This window comes from Falco naumanni, chromosome Z (assembly GCF_017639655.2).
Source record: "Falco naumanni isolate bFalNau1 chromosome Z, bFalNau1.pat, whole genome shotgun sequence".
Classification (NCBI taxonomy): Eukaryota; Metazoa; Chordata; class Aves; order Falconiformes; family Falconidae; genus Falco; species Falco naumanni.
In genome coordinates, this window is record NC_054080.1 from 42,967,980 (window position 1) to 42,982,791 (window position 14,812).

The window sequence follows — 14,812 nt, forward strand, 5'->3', positions numbered from 1 at the left end:
AAATACACTGACATGCTACTTTTTTTTTTCCTTGGGGGAAAAAAAAACCCTAAACCTGCAGTTCCTTTTGCTTGACTAATACGTGCATTGCACACCCTCCCAAATTCTGCCATGAAAAATTAAGTTACCACCATCATTCAAGACTGCTTAAAGAATATGGTAATGTTACTACCTCTCAGAGAGATGAAGACATTAGTGTAATTCAGATATTATTTGTGCACTCATTCACAGAAGTACAGTTTATTTTTTAACACTTCCAGACATAAGAAATAAAAGCTGAATGGAATACTCGTAAGAAAATAATTATTTTATTTTTTATAAAATAAAGATTGCTTTCTCTTTTGACTAGGAAAATACCAACAGAAAACAAAGTGTAGATACTAAAGCCCCTCAAATTAAGCAATTTCTTTGAATGTCTTCACTGGTATCTTTAATCAGTATAAATAAGTACGGTTTTCATTTTTAACTTCTCCTGCAGTTGAATAGTTGAATTGGGATTTCTGCAATCACTTACTCTTTTTTTCACTTTTTTTCAGCTTTGAATTTCTCTTTCTCCCCTCCTCCTTTGTTTATTACTCTCTACTGCTCCTAACAAAACTATTGTTTAATTCATGGAAGAAAACAGAGGGTACAGTAAGCTTTTTCCTCATTGTGATATTCAGAGCTCAACTTCTTAGCTTCCTTTCCCTCTGTTCTTTTTGGCCTCTTCCTATATTTTCGTCCTGGTTTCCTCTGCTGGTTCCAAAGGACGCCTGTTGCTATGCGCCAGCAGAACTGTGGCTGTGGCTGGGGTCTGCATTAAATCAGCATATGCAGCTCCCCATGAACCTCCCCCTGCTTCTTTCCACCCTGCACTGTTTCCTCCTTTATACCTTAGGGAAATGATTCAAGCTAAAATCCAACTCAGCAACGAAAGAGAATTTTTAACCCAGCAGCAATGGGTTATGGCAATGTTTTTGATAGTTTTTAAGCCAGCACAGATAAGATGGCATGCAAGCATGAAAATGAGGGCAGGAAAGGTCTTAATACCTTCTTTTCATGGCTAAGCTGGTTCATACAGATCTAAAGCAAATGCAGAACTACCATACAAAATTATCAGGTCCTTAATTCTTTTCAGTCAGCCAAACACCATCTTATGGTGCAATATAGACACTATTTTATTAGCTGGTGTTATTACACAGAGTCTGCAAACTGGTACAAATTATACCCGTTTAAGCATCCTTACACCAATAACACAGCATCCAACAATTGCCAGACTGTCAGTTGTATCACAAGTAATGTAGTTGCACTGAACCTGTCCCCCATAAAACCCACGCAAATTCATTTTCGGGGCCTGAAAGGCATCAGGTTACCCCAGACACCTGAATGGTTTGTTTGCAGGCTTCTTCCATAGAACAAACATGCAAGTTTTTGCTTCCAACAATAAGCAGGATATGACCGTTCTATAAAAAAAAAACCACAGCAGCCTTCAGGTTTGACACACAAAGATTGTAAGTACTATGGGAGATACTACGTACTTCTTGTAGATGCATCCTACTATGAAAGGGTCCAATAAAAATTTTGGTACTGATTACTCTGTGTACATCACTACATCAAATACAACGACTGTGTAAGGAACATTGCTTTCTGGCTTAGAACAGCAACCTTATTTTAAATATATTTTTCTACAGAAACCAAATTAGATTAAACCCAGCAAATTATGCTTGCTTTTTTAATGTTATTTGATTTAGTTGTTTTTTTCTCTACTTAAATAAGCAAACATCTTGCTATATTACACTTCAAGATACCAGACTTTCTCATCAGCCACCCCTTCCTTTTCCACTAACAAATTCTCCTCCTTTTATAACCTTACACTCCCACAATGAAGTCAGAAATGCAAACTATTTCCCAATATCAGACCAACACAAAACCTAAGCTGACAAAATATTAGAACATGCCTCTGTCACGATAAAAATTCGGTTTGCTGACTTCTATCACAGAACATCTTTCTTGAACATTTGAAACCTTGGTATAATAAAATATGAACAAACTGAATGTGTTTCTCAAGAAGATCTAAAGTGGCAAATTACACTGAAGACATAATACTGGATTTCTAGATTCATAACTATTCATTTCACAAAATAATGAGTCTTCATAAATAATACTGAACTGCACATTTAAATCAGTTTGTTAAAATTATCAAAACATTAATTTTTTCCTTATCACACATTTTCAAGTATCTGCAGCTGAAAAAAGCATTTTTAAAGAAAGCTTCCCTCTACAAAGCAGCAGCAACAGAGGCTGCAATATTTAATTCCTATTTATAGGACAGCAGTTTTGTTGGAGCTCCATCAATACATAGTACACTGCTGAAGGATATCACATTCTGTGATGGCAATAGCCATGCTGCATTTTGTGCGTTTGCTTCTGTCTATGTAAACAGATTAACTCTACTTATATATGGATAAATAGTACTTAGCTGAGTATTCACAATTATTTTTTTTAATTTTTGCACATGTACCCAGGGCCTAATTTACTGGTTATTACAAAGGCCACTACGAAGTTATCAGAAGACGGAACTAATTCCCAGTTCTGTTCCTGAAATAGCAGAAATGGAAGAATGATCACGAAACAGGAGTTTTAAATGCAACTGGGAAAAGAACAGTCACCTCACTGGGTTACCTGAGAGAAGAAAACCAGAGGGGTTTTTTTGTGTGTGTCTCATGATTACTCACCTACCTAGAGACAGTAGATACAGCATTTTGCTGCAGATAGAGGATTATTTCACACTTTTCTCTGTTATTTTACATTTTAAATTTTATAACCAATATTCTGCAACACTAGTATTAAAAAACAAGAAGGTCATAAGATAATGTAGTTTTTTAAAAACATTATGTAGCATCATGTAGCATCAACCTCATGTCCTTTCACAAGCAGCAACAGACCCCATAGATAAGATATCTGCTTTTCTCCTATTTTGGCTTTGCCTGCACTGTCAAATGTGACCACACAGTATTTAACAGCTGATGCTGGTCAGCTTTGTACCTGACCACTTGTGAAACAGTAAGTAAAACTTATTTCAGTGTTCTTGCATACCTTAACATACATTTTAAAGTGGTATAACAAATTCACATAGTTTTCTCATGGCCTTTGCTGCACATATGCTTGGCAGCATAGTCTTGGCAGCTCAAGGCTATTTTTCATCAATATGTGCATTTGAGTAACTGATGTGTAAGTATAAGGTTCCAGGCATACACATGTTTTGACAAACATGTATCTGCTGAATTCTTTTAATGCTTTCAATGACAAGTAGATCCTTTTTAACACTTTCTATTTCATGGCATTTTCTAGTTTGGAGAAACTATATGAGGGCAATTACAGTAATTGCTGGTACCAGGGGGTAAATTACCTAAGCATGTGCTTAGGTAGCCAGGAGCACTAGGGTTGGTAAGTCTGGTTTTTTTTACAATAAATGCTAGCTTTGTTGTTTAATAACAATACGCTTGCCCATATTTTATATATAGTATGCATCGGTTAAATGATGACTGTATTGTAATTGTAAATATTAAAAGAAATTGTCCTAAATGTAGAAAAGTCAGTTATGAATATTTAGCTTGTAATTACATTTATTTTCCAAATGCTGTTAGTGGAATAAAAAATTTCCTCTCAGTTGTCGTAAATCACACTCTATTCCACCAGATTCTTTGAACATATGCGTATTTTCACCTTGGCATTTTAAGATGTTTGGTTTTTTTTTTTCATTCAAAAGAATGCTTTGTGAAGGCTGCAATTCTGCCAGTACTTTACAAGTGAGATTAGACCATCATCTACTTCAGTTAATGCTACCTTTGCTTCATATTTCTCCTGAAACTACAAACATCATTAAAAAAAGCCCTTGACCCTTTATGCAGAAACAATAATCTGCTTTTTCCCCATGACCACCATAGCAAAGGCTGTCTCATCGAAGGCCAAAATTCAGAACTACCAAGGATGCAAACACAAAGAACTTGCTTAACGTGTCAAGGTGGTCTATACCAGCCAAGTTAACTGCAAAGGCTCTCCATGTAGCCTGTGCAAGGATTTAAGAGCTTCTAAAAAGGCTAAATCACTGGGCAGGGAGCTGCTCATTTAGCTAATAAGAAGCATTAAGTACTGAACAACTCCTAGCTCCCACCTCCACCTACAGATAAGGTGTTTAACAGAACTGAAAATATGCTTTCAGTCACTTGGATTGAAATTTCTACTGCTCTCTGGAGTAGCCATGGAATTGAGGCAAATTTCTTTACCTTTGCTGCAATGACTTTGTGAGAGCTCCCTCAGGAAATGGGGAAGTATCCTTGTCCTGAAAAGCCTCTAATACATAACTCCTACAAACGCCTCTCAGTTCATCCAGTGCTGTTCACCTCTCTATTCATGCCTTATTACCAATACAGATGGTATTTGGGACACCTCCATTTTGCCCTTTTTCATATTAATGGAACTTTGTTAAAATCAATGACAGTTTTGTCCTTGGAAATAGTGTAAAAGTTAGATCATTTTTTTTAAATTCATCTGCCACAAAACAGTGCTGTATACTGCTGTTGCTTTTTAAGTAGTGCTGTCCTGTCCTACAAGTTACGTTCTTTCACCATCTGCACTGCCAATCTAATAAAAGGTATTGAACTATTAAAACCAGAATTAACTGTGACTTGTATTACAATTAAATCTATGATACAGTCCTTCTCCTAAGAAACTCACAGCTTACACAGGCAATACAGATACCAGAAGCAGCAGGTGATCCATGAGCAGGTGACAGGAAAAGCTCTGTGGGGACAGGCCACTTGCAAACATGAAAGGTTAAGCGCAGTCCTGGCTGCAGTAATGTTGACATTGCGCTGTTTTAAATACTCAGAGAAGTGTGCAAGTAGTACCCCTCAGCTTCAGAAGATCTGACTGCAGCTTATTTAGGGGTCCACTTGGATCCAACAGGAGACTGCCCAGATAGGCAGAAAGGCCCTCCCTGAAGCACACAAACACTGGACAGTGTAGCAAACCAAGCTGGTGCGGCATGGCACACCGGAACAGATGGGCAAGCAAGCCCTGACTGAGCTCAGCTGTAAAAAACAAGTACGTGGAGGGAATGCCAGGAAGCCTACAGGGACACTGGTGAAGCATACTGGGATGAGAAGGGTGACAAACAGGGCTTCTGTAAAGGGTCAGGAGCAGTGGAAGACTGAGGAAAATGGGGCTCACTGTTCAGTAAGAGAGAGGACCAACTGACAAAGGACATGAGAAAGGCTGAAGTACTCTGTGCTTTCTTTGGCCTTGATTTTCACTGGTGAAGATTTGCTGCCTGGCCTCCCTTTTTCTGGAGCCTAACAGTTATCTGCAGAAAGGTAGTACAACCCACCGCAGGGGATGACAGGACAGGGAGTGCAGCAATCCTGACCAGAAGACCTTACACACAGGGGTCAGTGACCCACAGCGCACTCAGCCTGGGCAGGCACACTGGCATGGCCCCCAGGCTGCATGGAGCAGTGCAGGTCCCTGGGCCACAGCACACCAGCTGCAGAACTAGCTCAGGCAGCGCAAGGTGCCAGAGCAGCCAGCAGGCAGCTCCTGCCAGCCACCAGAGGTGATGTCATGTGCGGGGCCTTGCCTTTATCCAAAAGCTCTACCAAATAGCATTTTAATATCATACTTTAGAGAGTCTAAGTGTCTGACTGAGAACCTATGTACCAGCACCTCCTGGTGAAGGTCGAGTACCTTACCCTGCAGACACATACAGCTCTCCGTGGGACCAAAGAGGGTGCTGCTGAGGGCACCAGCTCACATCACCACAAGGCCACTCTACGATACAGCAAAGGTCCCAGCCATCAGGTTTTTGACGACTGGAAAAAGGCAAGTGTCACACACATCTTCAGGGAGGAGGATCCAGGGAACTACCAACAGAGGCAGCCTGACCTCAGTCCCTGAGGTCAGAGCAGATCCTCCCTGAATGCATACCCAGCCCCAGGAAGGAGGTGGTGATGGGACAGCCGGCACAGGTCTATCAATAGCAAGTCATGTTGGCCAAACCTGACTCCCTCTAGGAAGAGGCTTCTGGTTAAAAAGATTAGGGGCAAGCAGGGGAGAAGCTACCAGCCATGGAAAGGAAGGGCAGGGGGTAAGAAAAGGATAGCAAGCAGTCAGTGATAAAGAACAAGTACTGCATAGGCTGGACACATGGACTGATATAAATCTCATCAAGTTCAACCAAGGCAAATGCAAAGTCCTTCATCTTAGCAGAAGTAACCCCATGCAACAGTATGAGTTGGAAGCCAACTATTTAGAAAGCGTTACAAAGACCTGCATGCCCCAGCAGACAGGTTGAGCATCAGTCAGCAGCATGACCTTGCAGCAGCAATGACCAGCCACGTAACAGGCTCTATCAGAGTGGTAAGCAGGTCCAAGAAAGCAAGCCACCTTCTGCTTTTGGCACTTGTGAGGCTGCATATGGAGTATCCTGTCCTATTTAGACTTCCAAGCACCAGAAAGCCACTCACAAAGGTCTTGTCCAACCTATATGATGCTATGACTCTATGACAACAAAGCAGGTGACCAGCTGCCATCTGCCAAGGCAGAGAGGGAGCTGGAGCACATGCCACTCCCTGGTGAGAACAAGAACCAGGTTTGTTTGGCTTTAAGAGGCTAAGAATCAAAACCAGAACAAATTCTGACAGCAACACACTGCAATTTTGCCATGTTAGAAAGTTCAGTGTAAATAGGGGGAAAAAAAATCCTTAAGCAAAACAAGATTCAAAAGTGACACACCAATACAAAAGTATGCTACATACACATTTAGGTGAGAAGCAGATTTGTAGGAAACATCTACCTCTTCTGTTGAATTAAAAGAGGAGTTGCAATGTCATGCTGCCCTTAACCTCTCATTTGCTGTCATTATGGTTGGCATTCTGTTCCTTCTAGAACCATAATGCAGAGAATTGGATCTGAAATGAGTGGTACTATTTTTTGGCCTTTCCTCCCAGGTAAACACATTTAAGTTTCCTTGCCACCAGACAACTCAGATGCACTGTACTATAAATCACTTTTCCTTCCCTAAACAAAGAGCTTAAAATTACTGCCTTTTTAAAAATAAATGCTTGACATTATTACAGCAGCACATTAAGAAATAGGGCTTTGTATTTATAACCAAATGTTATGTTTCCTGTTCTATCCAATCGTGTTCCATACTCTGCTACTGTGAAAATTTCTCCTACTGACATGACCAGAAATACCCAATTCTTTTAGTGTGAAGTCATAGTGCTGGGGCAGTAAAGCATGCACCCCTTAAGAAATCCCTTAATATTCCCAACTGAGACTTGACAATGACATTATCTCAACTATTGCTTCCTTAGGACACTATTCATTCAACAAGGAGGAAGTCGACGGGTTACAATGACATGCATCGTGGCCAAACTAGTATCCAATCAGATTAGGCTAGTCCTCAAACTGTTCTTGCCAGCATAGTTTATTTTGAAACCTGCCACATTCTTTGGTCTAGCCACTGCCTTGTCCTACAGTTTCAGACTGAATACCTTTAAAGGAAGTAGAGTGAAGCAAAGTTTCCAAGAACTTTCTTTTTTCTACTACCTTGCCTTAGTGACAGATCTGTTAAATGGGATATTCTGATGCAGCTACCTGGCACTGTAGCCAATTTATGGTTTCCATTTTCTTTAATAACTGTAAAAAAGGCAGGAAGAACAAACTTTCATCATTAATATGATAACATGGTAGGTTTTGTACATTAAAACTGAATTAGCTGTAAGTTTCCACTGTGATCAGCAATGAAAAAGTGCAGTTTATTCTTCCCATTAATATGAAAACATTCTTGAAGAATACAGCTTCTGAAACTGTACACAGCCAGGTACCCTGCAGATGCGCAAGTCTACTTAGCAGCTAAAACAGTGTTAGCAAGAAAAAGTGAGTTTGTAAAATATGGAGAAGAAACAACAGAAAAGGCAGAAACTGCTTCTGCTAGAAGGCTACATGTACACTCAAGAGCAGCTGCCATCACAATTGCCTTCAACAGCTCATACAGAACTCTGTTGCACTCCCCCAGCTGAAGAGAGTGGTCATACTTTCGCTCCAAATTGTTACCATGCTCAGTTGGGGTTGCAGCCTGTTCTCTGAAGTCTGCCTGTCAGAACTCTCTGATCACCTGAAGGACTGTGACATGCACCACTGCTTGGCACACTAAGGCAATACACACACACACACAGCAAAAAAGCATTAAGACTTAATAAAGAAGTCGGTTCTGAGAGACAACAAAATGGGTAAGGCATGAGCCAATGACTGGTACACACAGCCACATATGCCATTTTCTGTTTGACATACCGCTGTTACCTAAGCATGCTTTCGCAAAATCACTTCATTTCATTCCATTTCCTGTCTGAAAAACTATACAGTACTTTTCAGTAATTCCAAAAGCTTAAACACAGATCCAGAATTATTGTACACCAGAAAATTGCACTGAAGTATCTGCAGGGCAGTCAAGCTGTAAACAGCTAGCAGTACGGAGATTTACCTTCTTGCCTGCACTGGAGAACAGGCACAAGAACAGCATTCCAGGAAGAACATCCTGAAAATGAAAACAAGAACAGGGGGAAGGGGTGAAGGAAAAGTCAGACAAACAACACTGCATGTAAGGTCAGGGGCAGACGACATAGGAAACAGAAGACACATGAACTTATTTTAGCAGAAATCACTAAACATCAACACAAATGCAGAAAAATTGGGGCAGATAAGACTGCATCTGCTGAAACAAAGACAACGCTTAATTTGATTCTGTGCTTTGAAGGGCATTCCTCTTGCTTTGCACAAGCAGAATAAAATCTCTGGATTATTTATTTAGCCCAAATTTAAGGACTCCTATCCTTTTACATGATAAGGCCAAAACTTCAAAGGAAGTTTCCATAACCCATCATAAAAGAAATATTTCCATAAACCTGCACTAAAGGTTTAATCAGATGTATTACCTTTTACAGGGATTACATGAGATGAAGCTTGGTCCATTTCCTACTACCAAGCAATGCTTTCTGAATCTGTAAGTAAAGATGCAGTAATATAGGTTCCACAGAGGAAAAAGCTTTTGCTGTTAAAAAGAGTTCTAAATGATGCATAATTCCCAACAGACTTGGAAAATATGCCCAAAGATGACTCACGGGGTTATGGTTTGCTCAGGTTAACTTTGGAGTGGGGAGGGAAATGGAAGGAGAGGAAGGAAAAGGGACACAGGAATTTATGCATTTCTAAACCGTAAAAAATGTAAGGCTAAAAAGCTTATACCTTGAGCCTGAAAAAAACCTCAAGAACCCCCCTCCTCCACTTTTACCTTTGTAAATTTTACCTCTAGTTTTCCTTAGGTCACCTGGAGTCTCAAAGGATGCTTCTCAGCTGAGGGCAGGGCAGTAGGGCAATACTGACAGTCTCTCACAGCAATTCCCAATGGTCTAACAGACATTGTCCAGAGAAAGAAAAGGCTCTAAAAAAAGATACTGACAGCCCAACTGAAAAAAATCCCTTTCTTGCCTACCAATTCCAGATTTTTCATAAACACTGCCAACAATGCGCAGACTTCTCCTGTTGTTGGTTCCCTAATGCTGGCAGTATTCGCATCCTTCTCATTTCAAAAAAAAAAAAAGAAAAGAAAAGAAAAAAAAAAACCACAAGAGAAAAGAGAACGATGGGAAGAAGGAAGAACAAAATCTAATCAAACCACTTCCAATAGTTCATATACTCAACAAGGTGTACATTTGTGTTTTAAAGTGACTAAAAAGCTTCCACCACAGCTTAAATGAAATTTTTAATTATTTACTTTTATACATTCTAAAGCAGAAATGTTTTTTAAAAAAAATCAATCAAGACCACCATTAAATACACACATACAACAGCTTTGTAGCACAAGTATTTAGACTACTTTGTGGAAAAGTTAGACAGTAATTCTGAGAGTTAATGAATAAGGTTGCCTGTGGGTTCAAAACTATTAACAACAGTTAACATTAACACGACAAAAAAGATTCTCCATGTTATAATCATTCTTTTCTGTTAATAGGAGATTTCAAATTATTCGACTTTTTTAATTTTTTTTTTAAATATTCAGCTTTTTATCTCACTTATATATAGGGTTGTTTTCCCCACACACACCCCTCAACATTTGGAAGAAAACCTTTCATTTCTCCAGACTTCACATTCTTGAACACTGAATATGTATTGAAATTTTCAGGTTGGCACAGTCAGAGGTGACCGCATTTAAACAGTAATTCTTTGTTTAAATGTACTTAACCACTCCTCCAAGTAAAGACTGACAGTCTCCTACAGCTACCTTTTAAAAAACAGGCAAGTAATCATCCTTGAAAAAGCGTAACAATGAGATAGTTGGTTTGTTATCCGTTTCCTGACAAATTCTGCTACTCCAGATCACCAGTCAAGGACACAGAGGATTTTGCAGAATGGAAATACATGAGTATTTTAAACCAAGACAGAAAAATTTGAAAACAATACGATCACCATAAGAAACAAACTGCTAAGTTTCACTCCAACAAGTCATCTCCTCCTCTCACTGTTCCATCATTTTCCCTGGCAAGAGAAAAAGACATACCACGTAACTTTAAAATTTAACTTTCAGCAGTTCTTCAGGGGAAACCTGACTTAGGTGCTCCTAATATACAGTCTGCAAGTTTGCACACGTTATTTATTCAAACGTTTCTTCAACTGTTCTAGATGCCTTGCATCAGCATCCTGAAGAATTACGACAGTCGCTTTTGACTGAACCGGATTAAACTCTATGGTCATCAAACAACAGAGATCTATCAGTTGTTTTTGGCATTTCTCTAAACCATCCTTAAGCTTCATATGTAAAGCTCTATCCTTTTTCAGCCTATTCATTTCAGGCACTGAAAAGCCAATCAAACTTGTCAGAATATCATCAGCAAAATCTACTTCGAGATAAGCTGAACCATCAGAAATTTTTGCCTTTATGCCCCAGGACCCATTGCTGCTTGTGAGGTTTCCAGTGAGAGTAACAATAAAGCACTTAACTTTCAGAATCGTAATCGTTTCTGGTTTTTTTGCAAGGAGAAGGGAAATATATGTGAAAGGTGAAGAATCTAAGTCTAAATGTGCCTCTGCTGCTCTACAAGGAAAGGTCTGTGAATCGTGGTTCTGCTGAACTGCTTGTGGATACGCTTTTGAGAAAAACAGAAGATCATTGTCTAACCGCCTGCTGTCAGAATTGGGCTGAGATTTACATTTGCTCTCATCTAGGTATGTATCATTCTGCCTTTCTTCAGGAGGCTTTTCCAAAGAAAAATCTGTAGAACTGCAGGTCTGAGGTAAGCTCTTGTGCTGTGAAAAGCTACTCATACTATTTCTATATCCATCAAATACTGTTCTTCCAGAAGTGTTTTGCTTGCTTATAGTGTCTACAGGCTTATTTCTTTCATTCACATCATCTTTTTCACAAGTGCCATTTAAAGATGAATTGCAAGAGCTTCTAGATATATGTGGAAGCCTCTCAGTAATTAAACCTATGTTTCTGTTCACAACCACTGGCGGCACTTCTTCCGGCTCTCTTTGCATCTCTTCTTCCAGAAGAAAGTCATCCTCTAAAGGAAAGTCATTTAAAAAGCCATCATCATATTCTGTGGGAGGTGAAACTTGTTCATCTGAACTAGGCAAAGGCCTTCCACATTCTCCCAGCAAAGCGTTTCCATTGCACACAGTCAGTGAACCTGTGGCTGTACTAAAATTGTTGCTTCCACTGCAATATCCACTTTCTAAAGCTGTTTCATTGTTTAAATTCAATTCATTACTTTCACCAAGACTGGCTAAAAGCTCTTCATCCGAAGGGCCTGTATTTTGTTCTAATTCATCCACAGGCCTTGAAACAATTTGGTTGTGACCAGCCCACCCAACAGAATTAGGGCTTTCAGTTTCTCCAATTAACATAGCAAGGACTCTTTCTTGAGAATATTCCTTCAGAAGAACATCCACTTCACCGCCCAACAGTTTCACATTTTCTGGTTTAAGCAGAAGGACTCCAAGACGATATGCAATATTACCCTGTACAGTGATTTTTGTTCCAGGAGGAAGATTACTATGGAGGACAGGCACTGGTTGATACTCCATGCCCTGAATTTGATGTATCCCATCAGTCAGTTGCAGCATCAGCAGTCGAGTAGGCATTGCTTCCCAGGGCTTCTGAAATGCCTGAGTACTAGTTGTTACTTCTTCATTTACAGTACTTTTCCCTCTTAGCTTCTGCAACTGCAAATATGCTGGCTGGCTAACATCAACCAGTGAGTCAATCTGTATAGAGTAGAAGCCTGACAACTCTCCTTTGGGAGCATCTAAGATACAGTCAGGCAAAATGGGATATTCCAAATCTCTTAGATCGGTAAGAAGCCATTGCTCAAATACCTGCCTGTTAATCTGAGCTTGACTTAAATTACTACCACTGTTTTCTTCCTGGATCCAATTAATACATGCTTCCAACCATGTCCAAGGAACTTTAACATGCCATGTTGATGCAAGCCAACTTTCCACTTTTGCTGCAATGTTAGATGTAGACATCTTCTTTTAAGAGAGTGAATTCCCTAGAACAAAAAAGACGTATTTACTCATCTGACAACAGCTAATGTTATAACAAGTCTGCTCATTTTTTATAAAAAACTGGTCACAATTCAAAGTTCTGCTATTCTATGTGTGACAAAATAGAAGCAATTTAAGTTAAAAACACTTCTACAGATACTAAAAATACATGCATTTCCAGTATTTGAAGTTTCAATCAGCATAAAAAGTATGTGCATTTGTGTCATCATGGAGTAGCAGTAAAGTATGGAGACTTATATGAGCAATCCTACTTGGTGACATCCCCTTTTCTGTTGATTTAATTAGAAACACCTAATTGAAATCCTTTTGTTACAGATGGAAAGCAGATGGATGAAAAAAAGAATGAAAACAACAAAAGCAGTTGTTACATGTATGTCCTCTGTTTTTTTGTTTTATTTCTGTGGGCACTGCTGTTAACACTCTGTTTACTTTTAAAATTGACCTGAAAAGTTATTCTCCCATTTCATCAGCACTGTTATTAAGAGACCCTAACTACAACAGAACCAAGCTGGGATTTTTCAGCACTTGTACCACAGGGCTGACTTCTCCACTTTAACTGGATGAAAGCTTTGTAACTGACAACAGAAAGCTACCTTGAAATATCACTGTTACCTAGAGACCCAGCCCACAGTTTGGCTGCAATAGCACCAGGTCTTGGCAGTCATTATCACAGGAACATCAGTGGCTAATAACCTGTAGCTTCTTGTTAGTTTAGGAAATAGCTATGCACATTTAAAATAAGAGTATTTCAGTTGGAAGGGACCTACAACAACCATCTAGTCCAACTGCCTGACCACTTCAGGGCTGATGAAAAGTTAAAAGAAATAAAGGCTATTGTCCAAATGCCTCTTTTTAAGGCACTGACAGGCATGAGGCATTGACCACCTCTCTAGGAAGCCAGTTCCAGTGTCCAACCACCTCCGTAAAGAAATGCATACCTCTGAACCATTCCCATGTGTCCTGTCACTGGATCCTGGGGAGAAGAGCTCAGCACCTCCCTCTCCACGTCCCCTCCTCAGGAAGCTGTGGGGAGCAATGAGGTCACCCCTCAGCCTCCTTCTCTCCAAGCCAGACAAACCCAGAGTCCCCAGCCCCTCCTCACACGACATGTCTTCCAGCCCTTCCACCGGCTCCGTTGCCCTCCTCTGGACACATTCCAGGACCTTAACATCCTTCTTAAACTGTGGGGCCCAGAACTGCACCCTGTGCTCGAGGTGAGGCCGCACCAAGGCCAAGTACAGCGGGACAATCCCCGCTTCTGACCGGCTGGTCATGCTGTGTTTGATGCCCCCCAGGACGCGGTTTGCCCTCCTGCCGGCCAGGGCAGCTGCTGACCCACACTGAGCCTGTGTCAGCCAGCACCCCCACATCCCTCCCTGCAGGGCTGCGCTCCAGCACTCCTCTCCCAGTTCATACTCGTGTGCAGTGCTACTCCATCCCTGGTGCAGAATCTCTCATTTGGGCTTGTTAAATTTCATCCTGCTGATGATTGCCCAGTGCTCCAGTCTATCCAGGTCCCTCTGCAAAGGTCTCTTGCCCCTCGAGAGCGCCAACGTATCAATAGCAAACTTGCTACTGATGCACTCACCTCCTGCACATGGACCGCTTACAGAACACTGATGAGGCTGCCTAACTGCGTATGGATCATGTGTAACCCCTTAGAATGGGTGTCCGAGGAGCTCAACGAAATCTGCAAGTACTGTAACAGTTCAGAAACAGAGGTTTGCGGTTCATCGTCACTATAAGCTGCAGCGAAGAAAGAACCCCCTGCCTCCAAGCTCCCACAGAGCCCCACCACGCAGAGGACACCGCACAAAGGGTGAACCACAGTAAAGTGCAACCGCGCGCTCGCGCGGCGCTGTCCCCCGCGCCGGGCCCCGAGGCGAGGCGAAGAACGGGGGGCCGGGGTGTCACACCCCGCACCCCTCAGAGAGACCGAGCCCTCTTCCCCCGCGCCGCCTGCGGCTGAGCCGCCCACACTTACCGGGGAGAGCAAGCGCGGCACCAACTGCGCCACACCAGCCCCCACCGCCGCGCGCTGGGGACGGGGAGAGGGCGCGGCCCCTCTTCGCGCGCAGCTCCCCAAAACCCCTGCGCACGCCAGCAGCCAATAGGAGGCGCGCGTCGCGCGCGCTTTTAACCATCGCGAGAGCCACCACCCACTCCCCCCCCCCCCCCCCCCGGCACCAGGCAACGAGCAGAA

General features: G+C 41.5%; 1 protein-coding gene across 2 annotated transcripts; it reads right to left on the bottom strand.

Moving 5' to 3' along the window:
* Positions 1 to 312: 312 nt before the first annotated feature.
* Positions 313 to 14,732, bottom strand: RMI1 (RecQ mediated genome instability 1). 2 transcript variants are annotated; one of them, XM_040579036.1, is made up of 2 exons: positions 14,594 to 14,732; positions 313 to 12,593 (listed from the first exon to the last, which is right to left on the bottom strand). In XM_040579036.1, exon 2 carries the CDS (start codon positions 12,568 to 12,570, stop codon positions 10,687 to 10,689), a length of 1,884 nt encoding a protein of 627 aa, XP_040434970.1. In that variant the 5' UTR covers positions 12,571 to 12,593; positions 14,594 to 14,732; the 3' UTR covers positions 313 to 10,686. The 2 variants fall into 2 exon arrangements, with proteins under 2 accessions (XP_040434970.1, XP_040434971.1); XM_040579037.1 differs by lacking the exon at positions 14,594 to 14,732 and adding an exon at positions 13,548 to 13,568.
* Between the last annotated feature and the right edge of the window lie 80 nt (positions 14,733 to 14,812).